This window comes from Canis lupus, chromosome 26 (genome assembly GCF_048164855.1).
Source record: "Canis lupus baileyi chromosome 26, mCanLup2.hap1, whole genome shotgun sequence".
Classification (NCBI taxonomy): domain Eukaryota; kingdom Metazoa; phylum Chordata; class Mammalia; order Carnivora; family Canidae; genus Canis; species Canis lupus.
The window spans coordinates 37,884,948-37,910,148 of NC_132863.1; the positions used below are offsets into that span (position 1 = coordinate 37,884,948).

Sequence of the window (25,201 nt, forward strand, 5' to 3'; positions counted from 1 at the left end):
ATTTTTTTCAGAAAAAAAAAAAAATAATAATAATAATTTTTTTTCAGGTAGGGCTTAGATATTCATTTTATTTACAGTATTTTTTTTTTAAAAGACCCCAGCTGATTTTACAAGCAGAGTGGAGATTCACTGCTCTAAGCCATTGTTTCTAAAGGGATTTCATTTTTTTTTTTCTAAAGGGATTTCAATAGGGACAAAGCAGCCAGTAAAATAAAAATGCAAAACAGGAAACATAGATATACATTTACTTGGAAGGGAGATTATGTTGCTCTTTTACATAAATAATTTTGATATTATCTGGATTGAACAAAATGTTGCAATGGGAAAGCAGCAGAATGAGTCAAAAACAAATCCACAAATACCATTCCCAGTAAGATGGGGAAAGTGCAGTGGAGCCTTAGTCTTACCTTCATGAAGTGGGAATTACTGTTAACATCAATTCCATAGTGTATGGTTCAGCAATAAAATCTAGGCAACATTAAGAAAAGAAAAAAACACTCTGAACCATGCTTAACCCTCAGTATGCCAGAAAAAAATAGTCATCTCACCATTTATTATCTGGCTCCAACAGACTCTTTTTATTTTTCTATATTTAGTCATTTTACAAATAACATACAGAATAAAAGGACAATAAGAAATCTTTTCATTAGAGATTTTAACAAGAAACTAAAATAGCAGGGCACCTGGGTGGCTTAATAGGTTAGGCTTCTAACATTTGAGTTCAGCTCAGGTAATGATCTCAGGTTTGTGGGATGGAGCATCGGCTCCACACTGGGTAGGGAGTCTGCTTGAGAGTCTCTCTCTCCTTGTGCCCCTTCCCCCACCATTTGTGTGCATGTGCGTGCTTTCTCTCAAATAAATAAATCTTTAAAAACAAAAAGAAACTAAAATAGCAAATCCAAGTTTTTATTCCACTATGTAGTCTGGAAGGCATTTATGTACTCCAAATGGGCAGTTCTTTAAATGCAGCTAAATGCTCATCAGCTGGCATATCTGAAGCTACAGCATAGCCCACCTACAGCGATGCCATCCCCAGTGGATTCTAGCTTATCATGACTTCTGATTCTTCTTGTACTGGTATCATGAGAACACACTACTTGTGACACTGACTCATAATTGTATTGAAGACAGAACAGCCATCTTCTTTGCTCCATAGCTACAAAATGCTTTCATTTTTAGATTTCTAAATGCCCAAAGAAGGATCTAAAGAGTTTTGTCATTATTTTATCATCTATATCCTCCCAATCACTTTTGTACACACATCTCCTTTTGCATTTGTCCACTTATTTTGTAGACAATAAGTGGTGAGAAATAAATTCTGGTGGCCAAACATCGTAAGAACTGAAAGAATGTTGTCACATACTTTTTAATAATCAAAGCAGGATGTTCCAGCTTCTTGTCACAAAATAATGTGTGTCAAAGTCCTTCCTGTTGAATGGCCAGAAGAGAATACACATTTCCTTTTCATACACTATAGAAATATACTGTTTACTTGCTGATTCTTGAGTTTGGGAGAGGAGTTTATCTAAGATACCATCTGAAGATGCACAGTCTGAGATTTGCTTGAACTCTCAATTCTACCATCACCACTGGAGACTAAGGCACTGCTATCCCTCTGCTTTTATCTTCACGTTTACCTAATAATGGGAAGGTCTTCCTCTGCCAATTTTCTTCTTTTTGCCATTAGAGGCAAACAAAAATTCTAAATTCCCACCTGAATTCAAAGAAAGCTAAGAGCACAAAAAAAAGATAGTGTTTCCGATCTTCTGCATCTTCTTGGAAGAAGGATGCACTGCATTGGGCAGTACAATAAGCACAGCAGAGGATGATGCGATAACGAGTTATTTCACTACTGTATCAGATACCATGGGATTACACTGTAATTCCATGTCCTTTTATCTGAGTTTTGCTCAGCATATTTAGGAATGATGACAAAGAGTGCTGAAATGATACATAGGGGATGCCTGGGTGTTTCAGTGGTTAAGTGTCCGCCTTTGGCTCAGGTCATGATCCTGGGGTCCTGAGATCAAGTCCTGCATTGAGCTCCCCAAGGGAGCCTGCTTCTCCCTCTGCCTCTGAGTCTGTATCTCTCTTATGTCTCTCATGAATAAATAAATAAAATCTTAAAAAAAAGAAATGATATATAAGATGACAAACAGCAAAATGTCTCAAGACAAAGGAAAATTTAGATTCCCTAAGGTAAAGATTTACAGAAGGGTTCAAAGGACCTATGTAATCACTATAAGACAGAATAAGTTTTATTCTATTTAAAAAAGTATGTTTTCTTTGTTCTTTTTAAGGTCTCCAGAAAAGAATACAAGTCATGCAATATCAATCGTTAAAGAGCTTGAAAAAGAAGCTCAAAAATGAAAACTGGGTCCAATGGACCCTGAGACAGTGATGAAAACCAAGGTCTCCAATTTTAGGTTAAGTCTCACCTAAATACATCCCTAGCCCAAGAGAAGAGAAGACTTAAGACCAGAAGAAGCTGCATGTATTTATTTTTACACAAGTAGTATTAAAAAAAACCCTTCAAACAGTACAATTTTTTTTTAAAAAGTCTGTCTTCCAACACTACCACCAAGAGAAAAAGACTTTTAAAGCTTGATACCACCTTTAAGACAGAAATTATGTGCAAGCAAACATATACATATGCATACATACATACACAACAGCTGGCTTAACACAAACAGGATCATACTATCTACAAGATTACAGCCCTGGTTCTTGATTCCCACTACTCAATGCATTACAGGCCTCTAGATCTGGGACTCCTTTGGACAAATGTTATCTGTTTATTTAACTACTTCCCTACTACTGGACATTAAGCTAGGTCCTGTTTTGTCTATTACAAATATTGTGGCTATTAACCATCTAGCTCAGACATGGAATAAGTCATTCTTTATTACCATAAGCCTTCGATTTTAAATAAAGGGAGTAGGGGACAGTTTCCCAGTGCAGGACCTTTACATAAGCTGCTCCCACAGTTCTGCTTATTTTTGGTTTCTGCTTCAATGCCACTTCCTCAGAAAGGACTTCTCTGAATGCATCACCATCACTCCAATCTAAAGGAGACATTTAGGGGCACCTGGGTGGCTCAGCTGGTTAAGCATCTGCCTTTGGCTCAGGTCATGATCCTTGAGTCCTATATCAGGCTCCCTGCTCAGCGAGGAGCCTGCTTTTCCCTCTGCCCTCACCCACTCATGCTAAGAAATAAATACAACCTTAAAAAAAAAAAGGAGACATTTGGGGTACCCGGGTGGCACAGTTGGTTAAGCGTCCAACTCCTGGTTTCAGCTCAGGTCATGGTCTCAGGGTCAGGGGATCAAGCCCTGCACTGGGCTCTACACTCATCATGGAGCCTGCTCAAGATGTTTTCTCCCCCTGCCCCTCCCGTTTGTGCCCCCACTCTCTCAAATAAATAAGACAGACATCTGATGCTCTCATAATACTTGCTACTTCTCACACTAACACTCACTGCACTCTGATGATTCTGATGTTAACATCTGTCAGCTGTTCAATGAAGCTCCACCAGGGAAGGGACAGGGCTGTGGTATTTCTTCAGGACCTAGCATGATGCCCTATCATCATGGGACCAGACCATATCTGCCTTGTAGGTAAGATTAGCCATGTTCTGCAGAAGACGAATTGATCCACCACACAATCACATGCTCTACAAACCTTCAAAAGTAAAATGAACAGTTTGTTTAAAATTATGATTTACAATACTGGTGGGCTAGGGGCAAATAGGCTGCTCACACTCTGTTGGTATCATCTTTCTAGTGGGGAACTTGGCCATACATACTGCCATACAATTCCACTCCAGGTCTGTGGGTCATAAAAACACTGATAGACATGCACAAAGATTTAACTACAACAATGTTCTTCACTACCTATTTTCTAAAAGGAAACACTGCAAACAACCCATATAACTAAACTTCTGTTGAAAAAATAAACTGGTATGTTCACACAGTGAAACACTTTGTAGCCATTAAGAAGTGCTTAGATGCAAGATGAATTTGAGTCCTCCAAGGAATTATAAGTAAATGGCATGACAATGTACTCATGGTAAGCAGTTCCATGAAAAACAAAAAGTGGTTACCATACAATATCACCCCACTTCTGTTAAATATATAGGTACATGTATTTAATTATATATTCAGTGACATCCACCAAGATGTATAATTTTTAAGTTTTTATAGTTCACATGCACTAACTGTAAGAAAAAAAGATACCTTCTAAAAATGTCTCTCTTGGGGCGCTAGGGTGGCTCAGTTGGTTGGGCCTCTGACTCTTGATTTCAGCTTAGGTAATGATCTCAAGGTCATGAGATCGAGCCTCAAGTTAGGCTCTGCACTGGGTGTGGAACCTGCTTGGGATTCTCTCTCCCTCTCCCTATGCTCCTCCCCTCCCCACTTGCTCACACACTCCTTATCTAAAAATTAATTAATTAAAAACAAACAAACAGAAGTTGTCTCTTTTTGCACTCTACTACCCACTTATCCAGGAGGTTTGGTAAATCAAGAGCAGCTCAATGAGGCAGGAGGTCAAGGGTTTCATTTATTATCTCGAAGAAAGTCTTATCTGACTCAATGATTCTTGTTTCTGCAGCACTGGTTAAACCAGTCTTTGAGCCATTTCTGAAGGACACTATCTCTATTTCAAACTATACAGAAGTAGAACAGGGCACAAGGAGATTTAACATTACTCTCAGAAAAGCTCTGTACAGATGGCAGATGAGCCAGTGAAATGCAGCTTAGGAAAGCACATCCACTCCAGCCTCTGCCCTCAGGCCAGAGCCCACCACACTGCTCCAGTGTGGGATCAGACTGGAGACACCAATGGGCACCTTCCTTTTTGGCAATATGGTGAGTACCATCAAACAGGATTCCAAGTGGGGTGGCTACCTGACGGGTAAGCACTGATAATACTTAGGACCGGGTTCCCAAGCCCTGACTGAGCTTTAGAGCTACTCCAAGAGCACATTTAAAAAGAGGGGAAAAAAAGCAAAAGTCAGACTCCTATTAGAATCATGTGGGCTGGACCAAGGAATTTTTTTTTTTTTTTTTAACTTCTCAAGTGGTTCTGAAGCAGACAACCCACATACCAGTGTTCAGCAATCGTTTAACAACTGCTGGCTACAAAAAACTGAGAAATAACTACCCCATCTGACTCCAATTACATTAGCACCAAAGTGAAGTTAAAAAATGCAAAGATTCCAAAATGACTCAGATTACACTACCTACTGCCTCTAACAAATCTCACCAGTGAGAAGCTCATCCTTTTAACTTCATGAAATCCTCCTCTTCTAAGTTACAGTCCCTTCTTTTATTTGGTCTCCAGTGGACCCTGGAAACTGATGATCTCTGTTTTTAAAATGTGTGATTACACTGGAAAACGGAAACACACTGTAATGAAAAACAGTCACTGACTTCATAAAACCTACATTCCTATTTAGTCTCAAGAAGTTAAAAACCTATTCCAACCATGAGATAAAACCGGCCCCCAAATTCTTTGACACTATTCTCATCCAGAAGCAGAGTTCCTAACATTGTCAATGTAATAAAAGCAACTGACCTCTGCACTTATTAAAATGGTTCAAATTATGAATTTATGTTGTGTGAATCTTACCTATTAAGAAAAAAGGGAGGTTCTGTATCTCCTCCTTTTGAATCTGGGCTCTGTGCCTACTTGACCTATAGAATATGGCAGAAGCAATGCTGAGGGACTTCTGGGTCTAGCCCTTAAAAACTGGAAGCTGCTTCCCTTTCCTATCTTCTAGGATACTCAGTCTTAGAACCCAGCACCCCATACCATGAGGATGGGAAACAGCCTCTGCATAGGTTAACTGAGAGGAACGAAGATCTTCGGACCAGAGCCCCTGCCGAGCTCTCAGCTGATGGCCAGCACCAACTTCTGGCCATGTGAGGGGAGGGAGCCATCTTGAAAGTGGATCCTCTAGCCCCTGCAGAGCCACTTAGCCAAAGCTATGCCGAGCAGAGACCAGCTCCCGTTCCAAGCCTTGCCTACACTGCAGATACATGAGCAAAATAAATGCTTACAGGTGGTTAAGCCACTAAGTTTTGAAATGGTTTGTTATGCAGCAACAGATAACAGGGACTTCCATATAACAGAGAAGCTGATCAAAAATGGCTTCAGAAAATTCTCTAAGCTGGTACCATAAATCACAGTAGATTCTGACAAGCATAATCTTTTGCACCAAAGAATTCATCCATACATGTGCTTCACAACTCAACTGAGTCAATCTTTCTACCACGTTCACTTCACTCAAAACTATACCGCAGAAAAAAGAAGGCATCCGACATTCTTGCTATGACTTTTTTTTAAGGAGGGGGTAAGGTACCAAATAACAAACATTATGGACAGCTCTCAATGCATCTTCTCAGAAAAAGCCCCAGAGTGGATGCCTCTCCACACCCACCTGCTCGCCCAGCCGCCTCCCCTCCGGTCTTTCGGGCGGGGGCTCGCTCTGTAGGGTCCGCAAGGCTTTCGCAGCGGCGTCGTGTTTTGCAGCCTGCCTCGTCTTGCCTTTCCCGTTAAACTGCTGTCCTCCCACAGAAAGCTCAACTTGATAAAGTAAAGGTGGTACTGGAAATGGGTAAAAGTACCTGAAAGTAAAAACGGGGTTAGCAGAGTTACAGTCTCAGATCAGTAAGTCTCTCATACCTTCTCTGGCAAATTCCGGGTCTTTCCTTCATCAAAGGTCCTCATCACATCAGGGCTTGCTTGCTATTAAGGACTCCTTATCAATATACACACAGATTTTGAAGGCTTACACTGGATCAGAAGTGGCACACAGAATGAGCAAATACTCTTTAGCAAGCAAACTTATGTTTCACAGAATGGACTAGCTTACAGATTATGAGTTCAATCTATAATGCTAATCCAAATTCACAAAATCTAAAATGAATTAGGTTTTGGCTGAGGTAGAAAACTTAACTTGCTCTATGTTCTCATATCTGAGAGCCACACCTGACTACCTCCAGAAAAGGCCGGGAATTTTGTAACCAAAGTGTTTTTGCTTTTTTAGGAAGGACCCTCATTTCTAGAAACCCCAACAAGTCTAAAGCCTGGCAGAGTCTGGCTTCTTACGTTTCGAGCTTGTATTTTTTAAATGGCTTTGCCGCTATCAAGTCAGGCAGCGATAGGAAGACTTCCATTCTGATCATTAATCTATCCACTAATGTCTTATGACTGCCAACAGGAGGTTTTTAACACATGATGTTTTTGCATTTCAATTAGTATTTTACTGCATTTGTACTCCGAGGCTATTACAAAGCAAAGAAGTTCTAAATCAAAAAGTACCCAATAAACAATAATCAAATCTATGAATGCTGAGAGTCCTGTTATTTTTTTTTTTATTGTATTTATTTATTTGACAGAGAGAGAGAGAGCACAAATGCAGGGGGAGCAGCAACAGAGGGAAGGAAGAAGCCAGCTCCCCAGAGAGTAGGGAGCCCGATGTGGTCTCAATCCCAGTGGGATCATGACCCGAGCTGAAGGAAGATGCTTAACTGAGCCACCCAGGCACCCCAAGAATCTTGATGTTGTGGGAATCATGCTCAAATATGACTCAGTTACACAAAGTGGTTAGAAAGGTGATCTTTAACCAGATTTTCTCCAAGCATAGCCACACTGCTAGCGAGAAATATGCTCAGGTCCTTGCCAGCAACAGGAGTTAAAGGAGCATCAAGACACAGTTCCAAAAGCACCAGCACAATTAAAGCTGACTTCAACATTTGGCAAGCCTAAAGATGACCAAATCATTATGTGCTCCACAATCTACAGATTTTGTTCTTCCATGTCAAAAATGAGATATATTTTCACTTATATTTAAAACAAGACACATACCTCGGGGGATAAGCACCTCCTCTCATGTTGTAGTTATAGGTGGACTGCATCCGAGAGTAAGGGTCGACAGGCTTATACATTGGTTTTTTTCCAAGTTTCATGCACAGTGCATTTAGCTCTACAGTAGGGGTTATGCTTTCTGCAACACAGAACCAAAACAGAGAACTGGTTGTTTTCTGACATGAGAATGATGGTCATTAAAATAAAATAAAATTTAAAAATAGCATGCTTTCTACTAATTGGATTCATAATGCATTTCATGAAAGGATCTAAGTACTTCATCACTAGGCATCAGGTCAGGAAATCCAAACATCTTCTGTGATTTCTAGATATTAATACATAGTCAACACCATCAAATACACTACAAGAGCTATTAGAGAGTCAACAACTAGCACAAAATGTTATCATTATGGAAGCCCCTCATTCCAGTTATTAGAAGCAGTTCCAATACACATCAAATCCCACAGTTAAAAAAAAAAATCCCTTGTGACTGTCCAAATCATTTTACTGTTTGGGAATCCTTAGCCAATATAACAGGTAGTACTGACTTGCTGGGTTATTGGCTTACACTTAGAGATATGTTTATGCATACTATTTCAGAGAATGATGCACTTATTAAATACCAACTGGATGTAAAGCCCTGTGCTAAGGGACACAATTCTTGCCCCAGAGGATTCAAAGAACACAAACACTCTCAAAGAACTACTATACAACAGGATATGTGCTATGAGGAAAGGTGTGGAATCACTGAGGAGGAGGCAACTAAATTATATCTGGAGAACTCAAGTTGAGGGCTGCAAAATATTCAGATATTTCCAATCTTGATATTTACATTGGGATTTGACCTGTGAGAGTACTTGTTAGGAAAATTAGTTCTGTTTCCATAAAAAAAAAGAGCAGTATAATTTGAGTTATCTCAGAATTATCAATTGTAGAAAACACACACTGTTTATTTTCCAATTTTTTTTCTCTCAGTTCATCCAATTCATAAACCTTTAAAAAACATGTAAAAGGAAAACCAGGCTGGAAAGAATAATGTCAGTGCATAATCACATTTGAAAACAACACTTTCACATCAAACACAGAACAACACTAGCAATGGCAAAGTTCAACTTAAATGCACACAAAAATTCACTTTAAAATGCCTCTTTAGGAAAATAAAAAATGACTTGATTCTGTCCCATAACTGGTTAGACTAAATTTAGTGCATGAATCAAATTTATAAGAATATCTTTGGGTTTGCAAAATCAGAGGGTCATAGAAGTAACCAGCCTCTTTCAAACAAAAGAAATTTTCTTTATGATTCAAACAACTGCACTTTAAGTATAACCTGAATCATCTTAAGAGCAGTTTTGACCCATAAAATTTACCTGCAGTGGAGAATGAATCCGAAACACCACAAAGAAATTAAAAGCAACAAGAAAGGTATGGCTGAGATCTCCCGGATTTCTTCCTGTGTACAAAGGGACTGGGATGGCTTCGTGTGCCCGGCGGGTAATGTGGCTAAAACAGCCACTCACAGGTAATGTGGCTACAACAGCCACTCCCACCCACCGTGGCAGGTCAGTGGTTTCCGAGCTTTTACCAGATGCTCTTCTCTGTTACTCTTCTCCCTGCTTGGGTCCCTTATTTGAAGAAATAGCTACTAATAGTATTTGAGTAATAAATACTTAAGTTATTTTCTCCTTCTGTTTAATGATCAGGAGGCATGTATGACAATGTGGGTTTCTGATCAACGTGTTAAAATTGATATTTCCACCCTGGGTTGAAGTGATTCCAGCTAAAGCCTACATTCTTGGCAATCTGTACAACCTTATCAAGGAACAAAAGGTATTTGTGCTAAGCTTTTCTGGAATCTTGGAAATTGTTTGGTGACACACACCCCCGCCTCAGGACCTTCTGTCCATCCTTGGGACCAGAGCCTGGGAACCAATGCTTTAGAGTATGGGGAAGGATTCTGAAAAGGTAAGCGTTTGCCACTGATAGTGTAGAAACTGTGCTTTCAAAATCAACACGTTAGTTAAGAAAGAATTCATATACATACTGAATGGGTACCTCTAAACACACTTTTGAAAGGAACCTGTCTTGGCCCACGCATAATACCTGGATTCCTTCCTTCGCTACGAAAAGGGCGGGCTATGGGTTTAGGAAATTTTGTTCCTTCCAAAGCTTTGGCAGCAGCTGTGTGCTGGGCTTTTTTAATACTAGTTCCTTCAGCTTCCCAGTGCTGATCTCCAAGTGTTAGCTGTACTGTAAACACCTACAATGAAAATTGTGAGCTCTCAATTCATGATACCTGATGTGGACTACAGTATGTCACTTGGACCTTGAACATTTTTTATGGCCATGGTTTAAAAGGCCTGGTCATTATCTTGGCAATTTATCCCTTCATCCCCATTTTTTGTTTTTATAAACACCAAAAGATATACATATCATTGACTAGCATTAAACGGCACTCTATGACAAAACTATGCTTTGAAAAATGGAGGTAAACAAAGAGATTAAGAAAACATTTTCCTAAATATTAAAATATTAAACATTGATTATTTGGAAGTCCTCCAAATAGAAATTGTCTTCCAATTACTTCTCATGGAAGAAATATAGCAAATTTGATTTAAAAACATAGTAGTATCTCATATAAATTAAGATGTTCTCATGCGTTTGTGGTCTCTTGTCTGAAAACACAATCCGAGAAGGACCAAAACTTGAATAAATTTGGGAATGTCAGCCAGGCTCTAAAACACTGCCTTCTACTTCCCTAAGACTATACTACTCAGACACTGCCTCCTCTTTGAGGAGAAAATCTGATCCACACCAAGCAGAGATCTAGAAACGTTTCTCAACTCAAGGAGGCATCCAAAACAGCTAATTTTATCCTCAGCAAAAGCTGATAATGGCAAGCTTCTTTATTCTGTTTTAAATATAAAGATAACCCAAATACACACTCCTTTCTTAAAATTAGGTTATGTTAATCCTATCAGAACTAAATTAATACTCCATCAAAACAACACGACCCATCATACCACAGTGATTCTCTAACTTTGGTGCTCATCTAGGAAGCTTAGTAAAATACAAATGCCCAGGGATTTTGACTAAGAAGCAGGAGGAGGAGACCAGAGCAAGTGTATCTTTAATAAGCTCCTCTAGTGATACTGACGCACTGAGAAGTTGGAGACTCACTACTTTGGAATTTAGTAAGTGGAGCTTTTATTTTTCTGCTTTTATCACTGGATATCACTGTTTCATTTACAAATAATTTACATAAGAAACGCTGATATGAATGCCATCTACATCATTTGAAAATGTCCAGATCATTGAAATTTGGTGCCTAAAGGGATGGGTGTGACTTGCCTTCACAGCTGATTTTTCTTGTAGGTCTTAACTTGAGGATTCCCTCAGTGCATAGCTTCCACTAACTGAGAAAAATTTAAAAATCCTCAGCCCACTGGAACCATTAGGGGATCCTCTGAATTAATGCTGCAGATCACAAGGTTACTAATTTAACACTGATAGCATGGACTCAAAACCCTGGCTGGCCTGAGCAGGAAAACAGCAGGAGCCTACAGTGCTATGCAATTCTCCAGGGCATTTCATGATCCTTTCATAGAAGGACACTGAAGGGGAAAAAAGCTAAGGAAACAAAGAGTTAATTTCATCAACAATCTTGCCTTTCTCCAGCACCTTCCCCACTCCTGTTGTTGCCACTCTGCTGCCTCCTGTGTGGAGGGTCAGTAGTGGGGGTTAAAATCTAGGTTTCAAGAGAATTAAAATGACACCATACCACTGATTTTTTAAAGAGTCCAATAGTCACCTAGGAGGGAATATCTTTTCCTCTTTGAATAACTTGAAGGTTAAAAAAAAAAAGGGGCAGTTACAGATTGAACACACAGCCAAATTATCTACAGTATCACTAAAGTTTAAGTGAGAAAGTACGTATTTCAAAAAATACCGAAAACAGTTAATAAAGGGAATCCCAAAGTTAAGGTCTGCAAAAAAAATCCTGTAGAAGAAACAGAACAGTTATAGAAAATCACGAATTGCCTTCCAAAAGTAAAGAAACATTTCAAATATGATCATGCTTTAGAATAATGTTAAAACTCGCTTCATGTGAGTACAAATTTGTTTCTTTTTTTTTTTTCTTCAAATTTCTGTTTCTTAAATGCGTAATAGCTACCATTTCTGAAGGACTTATTAACTGCCAGGCATTGTGCTCCACACTTTAATACATAGTCTCTCGTTTAATTCTCACAGTAGACCTACTTGGGTAGGTATTATCCCCATTTTACAGATGAGGAGACTAAGGTTCAAAAAAGTAGTAGTTTACCCAAGGTCACATAGCTAGAAGAAACTGAGATTTAAACCCAGATCTGTCTGACACCAAAGGCGACTCACCTAACTACACTATGGTGCCTATTTAGGATTGCCGCTGATGTTACTTTTAGTCAAATGAAAAGAAACTTGTTATCATTCAAGGTTTGAGGTTTGCATGTCAAGAAAAATGAGGCATAAAGAGACCAATAACTCATCCTTAATTATATTCTCTTTACTGCAAAGCTAGGATCGGAAATAGAGGCCCAATTCCTTTTCTCTGATACCATACCCTCTCTCACACTGCAGCTGCAAAGATAAAGCCAGATATGCACACATTTAAGTTCCAAGATTTACATTAGTACAGATATCAAGCAAGCTTCAAAGACTGAATTCCTGAATAACAAATAGTAAACATTTAAATTACAGTCAGTCTTCCATTCTCTAAGATATGGGGAAAGACAAGGATAAGTGAAATCAGAGACAATCCAAAGGACTCACTTTGAGACTAATTTCTACCTCTCATCTTCAAACCTTTTACCTGGATTGCTAACAAGTGGCAAAATGGATTTCCTGTTCCCCTCTCCCTGCCCAGTCTAAGGTACACATGCAAGGAAGCAGGAAAGGAGCCAGAGCAGGCTGTAGCCAGGAGGCCCAGAGCCTGGAAAACTCACAGGAAATCATTCACAGGTGCTTGGGAATTGTCTCTATTCAGAATCCTAAAGACAATCACACACTAACTGGAGTTTTAAAAGCCACATATCCCAAAAAGAAGCATGTCTTTTCTTTGACCCATTCTGCAAGGATGAAGAGAAGCGAATTGCCAAAATCTCTACTTTTGCATCTCTTGAAGATAGCCTCAGTGACTGGAAAGCATGTATTCTGCATCACAGCACCACTTGGAACAGCATAAAAAGACAGAAAACATTCCTGGTGGGTTATAAATGCACAAGCAGTATGGACAATATTTACCTTACAGTGAGCTGGACCTTGCTCACGCAAAAGCTTATACTCAGGCTGAATCTTGTTGAAACGGGCTAACTCATTCACAAGACACATTGGGGTTTTCTCTTTGGGGTGTGCCATGCTAGAAGGAACTGAAAAATAACGTAAGAGCAATGAAGTCAACCAGCAGTATATAGGACTGCTGCTCTCCCGGGGACATGAAAAAAGAGGGAAAGCAGAAGGTCTAAGGATTCAGAGCAGCAGTGATGCACAACTGCAAACCACATGGTGGCGCCTGCTTGAAGACACAGCTGGGGTCTTCTCTGAACCGGCTGAAGCCAGGGAACCTAGGAAAGTGTGTCTTCCCAAGAGAGAGAACCGAGGCCAGGGGGAATAACTAAACCATGGCAGCAAGCAAGATTTGAAATCAGATGAAGCACTGTTATTATAACCAACCACGGGAATTACACAGAGGTCTTGTGAGCACAGACACACTGGTTACCACAACAGCTGTCAGCCGGACCCTGTCGGTTATTGCACAAAACTCAACGTGCCAATGCCATTTCTCAAACAACGACTGTCGTTTCCCACATGGCTAACTTCTCGTTCCAGGGGCACCCCTAGTCTTATCTCCAGAGGCTGCCATCCTCAGATCTTATCTACTTCTGAGAATTATACAAGTAAAATAAAACAGCCTTGGAGGCGGGAGTTTTACAAGTCAGTAGGATGTGGATGTAAGAGCACATTAGAAGAAAAAAGCAGTAAATCCCAGAGGACTGAAACAGTCTGTGACATTTCCTTTGAAGATGGTCTCCAATGGCAAATTTGGGGAAAACTGAATCCTGAATCTATTGGGTACGATGACAAGTCAAGATTGCTCTCCGGTGAGCCAGTCCAAGGAAGCCTAGAGGTAGTGTGACAGATGTTGTGCAGCTGAGAGAGGGACGAGCCAACACTCTAAGACAGATTTATAAAGTGAAGGAAATGAGAAATGAAGGAGGAAATGCAAGGGAAACTGTCAGGCACAAGGGGTTGAAAGAATTTGTTAGAAGGTGACTCTGCTATGGAGACACCCATGCTGGCACCCCATTTAATTGGTTTTGCCACTTTGGGGAAAGGTTGGAAAGCAGAATATTGTTTTCAGAATTGTTTATTTTTCAGGTGTTTCAAATCTTTTCTCATCAATGAGCAGATTTATTTATAAATTTTTAAAAACATAATCTCTAAACCCAACGTGGGCCTTGAACTTATAACCCCAATATCAAGGGTCACATGTTATTCAGACTGAGCTGGCCAGGTGCTCCATCAATGAGCACACTTAGTTCATTTTTATTTTCCTAACAGATTTAAATGCTTCTAAACTTATTTCCTCTTCAAAAATCTCTGCTTCTTTGGTTCAATTTTTAATTGGTCCTCACTATGACTTCTAAACTACGTCTGGAATCTCAAACTTACTTGTTCAAAATAAAAATTAACAAATGCCAATGCACTCTCTTGCTTTCCAGTGAATCTGGCTGCTCCCTTGCTTGGGATATAATCTTTATACACATCTAAAACAGGGGCTTTCACATACAAAGATTGTCAGTTCTGGGAAATAATTTTAAAAGCAGAATTTTCCCATACAACAAAACATATCCAGAGTGGTATTTACTGTTCAATCCTTTCTGTTGGCCACCATTTTTTAATAAGTTTGGTTTTATAGTTTAGTTTACAATTCCCTTTCTTACACTTTGAAATGGTCTGTCAACTCAGGCCTCCGTCAACCCAGTATACAACCAAGTGTTTTACATCTGGAACAAAGAAGTGTGGGTGTTAATACTTTCTTCTGCTTCTGGAAGGTAATGTGAGAGCTCCCTACATCTGCAATCTACTTATCAGATCAAAAAACAGGCTAAGAAAACATTTGAAAAAGAAGACACTCGGATTCATACGCTTACCTGCAGCTGCACTGGTGGGTGTAATAGATGCAGAGGGTAAAGCAGAGTTTTGAATAGGTCTACCTGCATTTTCAGAGGGCAGAGAGCTAGTAGTAGAAGGAATACTCATCAAAGGCTGTGAGAGGAGAGACTGGTTCTTGTTCAGTATTTGGCTCCCTGAGAGAGCAGCAGATGGGTTCTGAACTTGCACTTGAACTTGAGACATGGTCACTTTCAACAAAAGTGAACAACTGCAGGTAAACAGCTTTCAGTGCAGGTTAATTCAGTGCTATGAAGTCTAAAGTTCTACCTAAAAGTTGTAAGGGAAAGAAAATAAAAAGGTAAATTATAGAGGAGATATGTAATTGCCAATATTCAGTCAAAATTGGTGTCACCTACTCAAGAATGAAAATAGTCCCACTGAGCTTGTAGCTATGCTGATGTATTAGAAGTGTGTTCCCCTCGGTACACAGTGAAGTTCCTGGCCTTGTGACTTTCTGACAGTGCTTTTAAATGACTTGCAATACCCATATGCTCTGCATGTTTATTTTATAAAGAGCACCAGTAGGGTTTAATGACATTCATTGTTGAAAATTAAGAATTACAAACTACAGCCTGTATTCAAAATGTCTAATTAAAAAAATGTGGGGGAAAAAAAGGAAAAACAAAACAAAAAAAAAAAAAAGGTACGGAGAGGCTTTCCATACTATATGGGATACGGTAAAGATTTCTGGTCTCAAAATTATCAGAAGGTGAAAGCACACTTGGTTCCTAAGACCATTAGTGTGTGAATGTACACACTGCTTCCACTGAAGGGCCACGTGCTCAGGCTGGCACCCTTACAGTTTTCCTTTAAGCTGACTGAAGAAAGACAGGAATTTCTTACTTCTACTGTTTCTTTTTCCTTATGACAATAAAAGATCTTTTTCCTATGAGGTTTGAGATGGTCTCATTAGTTACAGACCCCAAATAAAACTTGCATCTACACCAACATGCAAGATCCTGAGAAATTATTTGAATAGTAAAGAACATTCTATAATGTTTGTATGATTAAAAGCAAAGGTGGAAAAGATGAAAAAGAGAGGAACAGATTTCAGACTAGCAATTTCACTAGTGTGGATGGGAGTGGAACCCAGGAAGCAGAGGAAATGGTCTACTTCACCTTCTAAGTTCCAAAGGCATTATTTCTGAATACATTTAAATTTCTTCATAAGTCAAAGGTAAGGACTGTTCTGCTTACAGTCATGGACACCATTCAAATAGATGAATGTATTTAAGCGAGCCAAAAGTACCCCCAAATAACCAGTAACAACAACGAGTAGAAAAGCTAACCAAAACAGAAACCAGCAAATAAATCAGAATTTCTATTACAAAGTAATGGTTACTTTAGTTTTTTTTAAAGTCTCAAAATAATTTTTAATTAAAGCTGGACCTTTGGAAAGAGATGAACAATCAGAGCAATTAGGTAACTTGAGGAATTCGGGCACATTCTCTCTTGATGAGAGCAAAAAGAACTGTAAAACTAAAAAGAACCCCAACACCTCAGGTCAAACATGACTTTGGATATAGAGACAGAAGCATCATCTTATTCACCAAAGTCATCCATAATGCAGTTATTCCTTGTTTACTTTTTGGAGTCAGAACAAAGGAACAGAGGAGATCCAGTAAAGACTAGACAACTCTTGGGGCACGTGGGTGGCTCAGTGGTTAAGCGTCTGTCTGCCTTTGGTTTAGGTCATGATCCGAGGGTCCTGGGATTGAGTCCTGTATTGGGCTCCCCACAGGGAGCTTGCTTCTCCCTCTGCCTGTGTCTCTCTCTCTCTCTGTGTCTCTCATGAATAAATAAAATTTTTAAAATAATCTTTTAAAAAAAAAAAAAAAAAAGACTAGATAACTCTCCTGGCACACAAGTTGCCAATATCCAAGAAACAAGTCCAGAACCATCCAGAAATCAGCTAGGACTTTGTTTCATCGTTTTGATTTCCTTCACCTGCCAAAAGAGAAGATTTCTCTCTCAAAGCCCCCCAAACCCTTTTCCCTTCTTCCCCCTCTCTTTCTAAACTCTGTCTTGAGGGCATTTTTCTACCAAAAAAAAAAATTTTTTTTTCACTTATACTATACTCACAACTTCATACTACCAACCACTAGTCACAAGTCAAAAAACAATTCAAAAACAAAGTGCTCCAGAGCCTACCTGCATCCAAGAAACAGCAACCTAATTCTGTCCTGTGTTGCTCTGAGAGTATGAGGCTGAATGAATGGACTAAATTTAGAAAGGGTGGGGTCCAAAGAGACCTTTTTTGGCTAATGCTGCCTACAGCAGGCCCACAGCCAGCATCTCCAGTCACAGACATAAATACACAGATTTTCTAGAAGTTGAAAAAGGGAACAAATGGCCTTTAAGACTGCCCCATAAATGTTACCTTAAGTTCACTTGGAGTTGTGTCTATGTAACAACTGGTTAAAACAAGTAGTCCAAACTGCAAATAAAAATTTTCTAAAATCCTAATAAGTCTGGATACTTTTACAAATTTCTAATTTCCACCATGACCAATACTAAAATTGGACAAACAGTACTCATTAGCACATAAACACTTCTATGTGTCTTCAAGCTTGGAAAGAGAATCTAATGCAATGGTTCTAAAGAAGGGACAATTCAGTTCTCCAAAGATATCTTACAATATCTGGATACATTATTTGGCTGTTGCAATAGAAGGACTGAGGACTTACTTGTATCTAGTGGACAGAGGGGCCAAGGATGCTGTTTGGAGTACAAGAGTACACTAACCCACAAAATAAAATCTCACTAATTTAATAAGTAGTTTATATTCTTAGGAACAGAAAATCCCCTTTTCATCTCAAAATGCTAAAAAATTAAGGCTAATATTTTACCCAAACAGATGCTCCTCTCCCAAACAGGAGCCAGGCAGCTAACATAGATAAATGGGGTAAAATATATTATTTACCCACATTAACTAGAACAACAAATAAAGCATTTCACTACTGCTATTTATAGAATTCACAGCAGCATTCAGGGGAATCACGGAATTCTGGAGATCCTACTTCTGTACAAATTTAGCACCTGTCGCTCAACGGTACTATTCTGTCCTAAAGATTAAATCCTTACATTAAAACTTGTCTTTTCTTTTGAGCCTATCTCTAAGGATTACTTTCCACCAAATAAATTAGGGACTCCGAAGAGCTTAAAGTGATTTGTCAGGCTTCCTATATAAGAACAATGTTTTATACACAGTAAAATTAGGTTGAAAACTGAAAACAGGGATCCCTGGGTGGCGCAGCGGTTTGGCGCCTGCCTTTGGCCCAGGGCGCGATCCTGGAGACCCGGGATTGAATCCCACGTCGGGCTCCCGGTGCATGGAGCCTGCTTCTCCCTCTGCCTGTGTCTCTGCCTCTCTCTCTCTCTCTCTCTCTCTCTCTGTGACTACCATAAATAAATAGAAATTAAAAAAAAAAAAAAAAGAAAAGAAAACTGAAAACACACAGATTCCAGCTTTCCTCGGCGCTGGAAGCACCTTTTACTGTTAAGCCTGTGTTGTGCTACTATTTTCCTGCCTCCTGGCTCCAGCACAGACGAGGCCCTTAATCTTCTGGTTTCTCTTAGAAGAGCTTAGACACCAACTCAGGAAAACACGTTCATTTTATTCTCAAACCCTTATTATGTAGCATATATAAGCACTAGAACACAGGGAGTGGCAACAGGATAGAGTTACGAATACCTTTTTTTTTTTTTTTTTTAAGACTCATAATTCCAAGTCCCAAGTTTGGCTTGGTGACACAAAAATCTCATAAAAATAAAGAGTCTCACCTTGGCTAGCAGCTTCTGTTTAACAAGTGTCACTTTTAAAAAAAAAAAAAAAAGAATTTATTTATTTATTCATGAGAGACAGGCAGAAACACAGACAGAAGGAGAAGCAGGCTCCATGCAGGGAGCCTAATATGGGACTTGATCCTGGGACTCCGGGATCACACCCTGAGCTGAAGGCAGACGCTCAACTACTGAGCCATCCAGGCGTCCCGTGTCACGTATTCTTTAATGGGCTGTGGGAAGGGGAATGTGGGCACATGAACTCTACAAAAGCATTTTTTTTTAAAGTATTTTCCATGCCCAGCATGGAGCCCAATGTGGGGCTCAAATTCATGACCCTGAGATCTAGACCTGAGCTGAAATCAAGAGTTGGATGTTTAACTGACCAAGCCACCTGGGCACCCCTAAACATTTTTTTAAATTATACATAATATGTTAAAAAGTGATCAGGCACAGGGGCCTCTGGGTGACCGTTGGATGAGCATCTGACTCTTGATTTCAGCTTAGGTTGTGATCTCAGGATCGTCAGATGGAGTCGTCTTTGCACTGGGCATGGAGCTTGCTTGGGATTCTCCCTCTCCCCGCTAGCATGCCCCCTCTCTCTTTCCAAAAAAGAAAAAAAAAAAAAAAGTGATGAGGCACAAATGCAAATTCTTTACTCAGCAGTGATCTACCAAGACTAGGCCATAATGAGTGCACCATCTGAGTGAATTGTTTAATATACAAGAAGGCAAATCCTTCTAGAAATAGCTTACAGAACTATCTGCAAGAGTGCTTAGTCTTACTCACTTTCAACTAAGACTGTTAAATCACTGTTAATATGAAACAACTACTTCAGCAATTACAGAAAAACATCCCTTTTAATATTTAATTTAATTAGAGTAATACATGACTTATAATGAAATAGCTATAGTATTGTGTTCAATACATCATTCCCCTTTGCAATAAGTGACGTTTCCAAACAAGATGTGTTCGGAAGAGAGAGAAGAGAGAAGAGAAGAGGAGAGAGGAGAGAAGAGAAGAGAAGAAAAAAAGAAATCACCTCAATTCTGGACGTGCTTTTAGCCATAAACATTTTACCAAAAGTCTCTCCCTTCAAAGTCCTCCATAAAATCTTATGTAGTATGGGTACACAGACACAAGAGTACTCCAGTCCCTTGCCACCATAAAGCATTAGCTGTATGAACAAAAATTTTTGGACAGTATATTCATTCAATATTGGACAAAAATTTATTAAACATTTACTACATGTAAACCCTTATACGGCAAATTGTACATTCTCAAGTGTCAGAAAAAACCGATTTGTTAAATTTTTCCTCAAAGACACAAAAAGAGATCTTTAAGCAACCAACTGTAAATCTATTAATCTTGTTCTCTTTAGGTTTTGAGAGGCTCCACCCTCAGAGAAACTCTGTCAGCAACAATTAAAAAGTTAAGGAATAAACTACTTTCCTACAATAGCCTTGAAATACACCTAAAATGCCCACATCATTCCTTTACATCCAACAGTTATTTCTAAGATCCTTTTTGGACACATCTCTCCAGCTGCAATGTGGTTTTTATGTTTTCTCCAAATAAACTCACCCCACCCCCACAACTACCATGACACCTCCCTACCTTCTCGTCCCCTACCAGCATCCACCATCCAGGCTCTGATCCCAGAATACCAATTCATTGACTCCAAACATTATCCAAACACCTGTAGGCAGGGCAGCCACAAATACACAAACATGGCAATCACTATATTCCTACCTATACTCCTACTCAACCATTTCTAAATAACAAAGGCAATGTTAAGCAAATAATATCCAACAGCCAGCCATATATCAAATTACTCAATAATAAAAAGATTCTTTAAAAGAAATATGACCAAACTACTTAAGACAGAGGGAAAAACAAAACAAAAAGACCACTATGTACTTGACGGTCAAAAGTAAGACAGGACAAGTAGCCCTGAGGAGGCACAATCACTTGCAAGACAATAAAATCAGCCAAAAATAATGCCTGGAAACAACCCAGGCTGTTCAAGATCTTTGCATCCAAGTGACTGAATGTGGCCCCTGTCTCACACTTGGCTGGGTGCCAAGTGGGCAATGGAGGATTTTCTTTCCACACAAATGTAACCACTGGGTGGTCCATTTAAAGAAACACTTCATAAAAGAGAATTCATTCTTAATTGTTCATCCTGGAAAAACCATCATACCAAACTAAACACTAAAGTGAGAAAAACTTTACCTCTGTAGCCTAACGAGCTGCAAACCTCACTTTCTTTTCTAGCTTTGAAACCTCATCAAGCTCCCTACTTCCATTCCCTAGGAGGAGCTCTTAAAAATAACTAAAGTCAAACATACTATTTTTTTACAAACATGGAAATGTTTTTAATATCTAAACTTATAAAAACATAGACAAATGTCTTAAACCAACCAAAATGAATAACTATTCATGATCTGCTGGAGATTTTTCAGAGTAGTACTGTGTGACCTATTCTTAAATAAGAAGGGGCTTAGTTCAACATAACAGTTAACTGGCTTTTTCTTTCAGAAAAGGGAAATTGTATTCTGTAACTATGTGCCATTTACCTAGAAACTCGACTGCATTTACCATCATCTTCATGCAAAACAGACCAGAGCCAAGACCCAGTTTCTAAGAAACCAGCCTTGCTGCTAAGTAGCAACCAATAATGTTAAATCAGATCAAACTTCTGAGTTGTGGCTTTCAGTTCTACTCCCAAATTAAGATAGCAATTATCCATCCAACTCTTGGCAACCCACTGTCCCATGCCTCAGTTTCCCCAGAACACTTTCTAACAGGAAATTCGGTAGCTGTAGCAATTGGAACTAAAATAATGAAGAAATCCTGAAGCATGGTAACAGTTCAGTCCTTTGAAAAGAAAAGCATTAAATAAACGGAGTGTAAATCCATTCACTGAGCCTGGTACAACTCCTCTGATTTCCTTATGCTTCAATTTCCTCATTCCCAAAGAAAGTTGGGTTTGACTTGTCCACTAATCACTACCAGTGATATGTTACGATTCTATACTTCCAGATCTAAGAGGTTAAGGGCTAAAATACAAGGCAGTATTAACAGATGCGGTATATTTTGCAGTGCCTTGATATAAAACTGTAAAATCCTCAACTCTTCCAAAGTTTTTGGCCTAGATGATCACAAGCAACCAGCAGTAAATGGAACTTAATTCACAGCCCTATCTCATGACAGAAAACAATGTTGGATACTCTCCACAAGTTTGAAAACCAAACCATTTTACATAAATAACCTGAGAAATCAAAGACAATCTACAAAAGCTGCTATGAACAGGATGCTTACCAACCAAGTTATGTCTAATGACAACTTTAGTGGCCAATTTTCACGTCTCGACATTTAAAGTACATGGCAGTGCTGGCTAAAGGGTTTCACATTCTTGCCAACAATCTTCCCTGCAGTTACTTTCTAATTAAATCTCAAGAGTAAAAAGAAATTCAGACTGCATACAATTTCTTCTGTTTCTCTAACATTACAGCCAGAAGTAAAAGTCATTTTCCATAAGATCATTCAAAAATTCAAAAATATTACAGGTTATCAACAGGCCTGAAATTACACAGTCAAATTATGTGTACCTTAAAAAGAGGTGCTCCAGGAGTAATGCTGTTTTGGTTCAGTTCTAAGAGGTTATGTGGTTAGGAAACTCCTAGAAAATAAGAAACAATAATAATTTACTAGAGGAGATCATTTCTGAAAACAAAGACATATATTGCTCAAGTTTGGGGGGAAACCTAAAATCCACAAGTAGATGAAAGCATGATTTCACGGCTTGAAGCAGCACACTGTAGAATCCACAAAAGACACAACTGCCTGCAAACTGGGTAGAGTACTTTGTGGAGACATGACAATAAGAGAGTGGTGAATATCTCGAAACTAATTTTAAAGAAAGAAACTGGGCATTATATACCGTCTGATCACACAAGCTTAGTTTTTAAACTCATGAGGTCCCCCCCCCACTTTTCACTACCAGCTAAATATTTTATTCATAAATGCCCTTACCATATACTTGGTCATGAAAATACAACTGCACGGGAAAATTCACAAAAACACACTTTGTACAAAAACATTCTTATATTAAATTCCAAAATACAAAAAGTGCATTATCACTAATAAATCCAAACCATAATCATTCTTTAGAACTGGATATCAGGTGATATAAGAGTTTCATTCTCAGACTCTCAGATCAGATTTATCTAGAAGTATCTTCTTTTTTAAAAGGTAGTACAAGTGATCCTTGAACAACACAGGGGTTGGGATGCCAACTCCCCACTCTACACAGTCAAAAATCCACGTATAACTTTTCACTCCCCAAAGACTTAATCACCTATAGCTTAACTGTTAACCAGAAGCCTTACCCATAACATTAAGATGATTAACACATGTTTTATGTTATATGTATCATATACAGTATTTGTCCAATAGAGCTAAAGAAGCTAAAGATGAACAAAGTCATAAAGAGAAAATACATATACAATACTGTTCTGTATTTATTTTAAAAATCCGCACATAAATGGACACATGCAGTTCAAACCCATGTGGTTCACAGGTCAACTGTAGTTAGTAACAAAGACAATTCCTTACCTTGAGATACCCTTTGCATTTTTACAACATAAAGGAATTTCACTCATTTCAATTTCTCACTGCTACTGTGACTTAACAAAGGATAAAAGTAGCTGTTCACTATCAAAATAATTTCGGAAATAGGGATCCCTGGGTGGCGCAGCGGTTTAGCGCCTGCCTTTGGCCGAGGGCGCGATCCTGGAGACCTGGGATCGAATCCCGCGTCGGGCTCCCGGTGCATGGAGCCTGCTTCTCCCTCTGCCTATGTCTCTGTCTCTCTCTCTCTCTCTCTCTCTCTCTCTGTGACTATCATAAATAAATAAAAATTAAAAAAAGAATAATTTCGGAAATAAAACAATAAACTGATTTGTTTTACAGTATTTTAAACAATTCAAGTTCTTTTTGCAAATAGTATGCTATACTAATAACTTTCCAATCTAGAGGCCTGCAGCTCCATAACCTCACCCATTCACAATACTAGAAGGAGTGGAAACTGGAAAAAGCCTCTGAGCAGCCCTTACAAATCTCTAAGACCACCTAGGAAAGCCCATGTCTTCTACTCTTAGGGGTGCCCCTCAATTTAAGCCCATCTGTGAGGAACAATTATGGTAGGTTTGGGTATTTAAGTTTTTTCAGCCCAACCCAGAAGTTTAAAAAATTAGAAATACATAAATAAATAAGAATGGGAAAAGGGAGCTGCTAGAGTCAGACAATGACAACAGTAAGAACAACCGCCAACAACTTTACAGCAGAGGAAAAAGGAGGGGGTGGGGGGAGAAATACAGCAGCTTGCAACCATCTGGATTTCAGACATCTTCACACAAGACAAGGATAGCTGACACTCTATACATTCACACTCCTGTGAGCAAACTCAGTTTTTGAAATCCCCTAACTACTTTCAAATGATGATCCGAAACCATCATGATTATGACCAGTGTAGCTACATGGCACTTACTTTCTCCAAGCAGTGTTAGAGAAGAGAAACTGGGGGTTAAGCCCAACTCCCTTACTTTCCCACTCAAGAAAACATACTAGAATGCAAAAGAGTGAATTACATTCACTGCTTTATTCACTCAACAAATAATTACTGAACACCTACTATCTGCAGGCAGTATTCTAGGCACTGGAGAGAAGGAAGTGCACAAATAAGATACAGTCCCATGAATTGTGGAATTCATGTTTATACAAGAGTAACTTTGAACCTGACACAAATTTAAAGAAATAATTCACAGTGGCATTTTAATTCATAATAACAAATCATTTATAATACACATTATCTCGCAACTAAAGACATGTAAGGACAAAAAGACCCTTTGGCTGTAAGATGCTGATTTAGGGTAAGGGCAAAGAGAACAGGGCTGTGCGGATATGACTGAGGAGTCTTGGCTAGAGATGTGAGTTTGGGTCCCAACTATGGTGTTGAGTTGAATAATAAATGCTTCATTTAATATGTTAAGAGGCTTCGGGGATCCCTGGGTGGCTCAGCAGTTTAGCGCCTGCCTTTGGCCCAGGGTGCAATCCTGGAGTCCCGGGATAGAGTCCTGTGCCGGGCTCCCAGTGTGGGGCCTGCTTCTCCCTCTGCCTTTATCTCTGCCTCTCTCTCTGTGTCTATCATGAATGAATGAATGAATGAATGAATAAATAAATCTTTAAAAAAGAGGCTTCAACCTTTTAATATATTAAATGAGGTGACCACCATCAATTTCATATGATTAATAAAATAATAACTGTGTAC

General features: G+C 39.1%; 2 protein-coding genes across 9 annotated transcripts in view; both read right to left on the reverse strand.

Moving 5' to 3' along the window:
- Positions 1 to 22,552, reverse strand: part of STAU1 (staufen double-stranded RNA binding protein 1) — a 43,776-nt gene extending 21,224 nt beyond the window's left edge. For 2 of the 8 annotated variants that reach the window (XM_072801386.1, XM_072801385.1), the window contains exons 1-6: positions 22,482 to 22,552; positions 15,063 to 15,351; positions 13,153 to 13,277; positions 9,976 to 10,132; positions 7,873 to 8,011; positions 6,443 to 6,629 (exon numbers count right to left, since the gene is read on the reverse strand). In XM_072801386.1, the coding sequence (XP_072657487.1) occupies positions 6,443 to 6,629; positions 7,873 to 8,011; positions 9,976 to 10,132; positions 13,153 to 13,277; positions 15,063 to 15,267 (813 nt within the window). In that variant the 5' untranslated portion in view covers positions 15,268 to 15,351; positions 22,482 to 22,552. Of the gene's footprint in view, positions 1 to 6,442; positions 6,630 to 7,872; positions 8,012 to 9,927; positions 10,133 to 13,152; positions 13,278 to 15,062; positions 15,352 to 22,481 lie in introns of those variants that run through there. The other 6 variants (XM_072801390.1, XM_072801388.1, XM_072801384.1 and 3 more) reach the window with 5 other exon arrangements.
- LOC140617797 (uncharacterized) overlaps positions 22,482 to 25,201 on the reverse strand; it is a 52,605-nt gene continuing 49,885 nt past the window's right edge. Inside the window, exon 5 of the mRNA XM_072799732.1 lies at positions 22,482 to 22,552. The gene's annotated coding sequence lies outside the window, so the exon portion shown is untranslated. The remainder of the gene's footprint in view (positions 22,553 to 25,201) is intronic.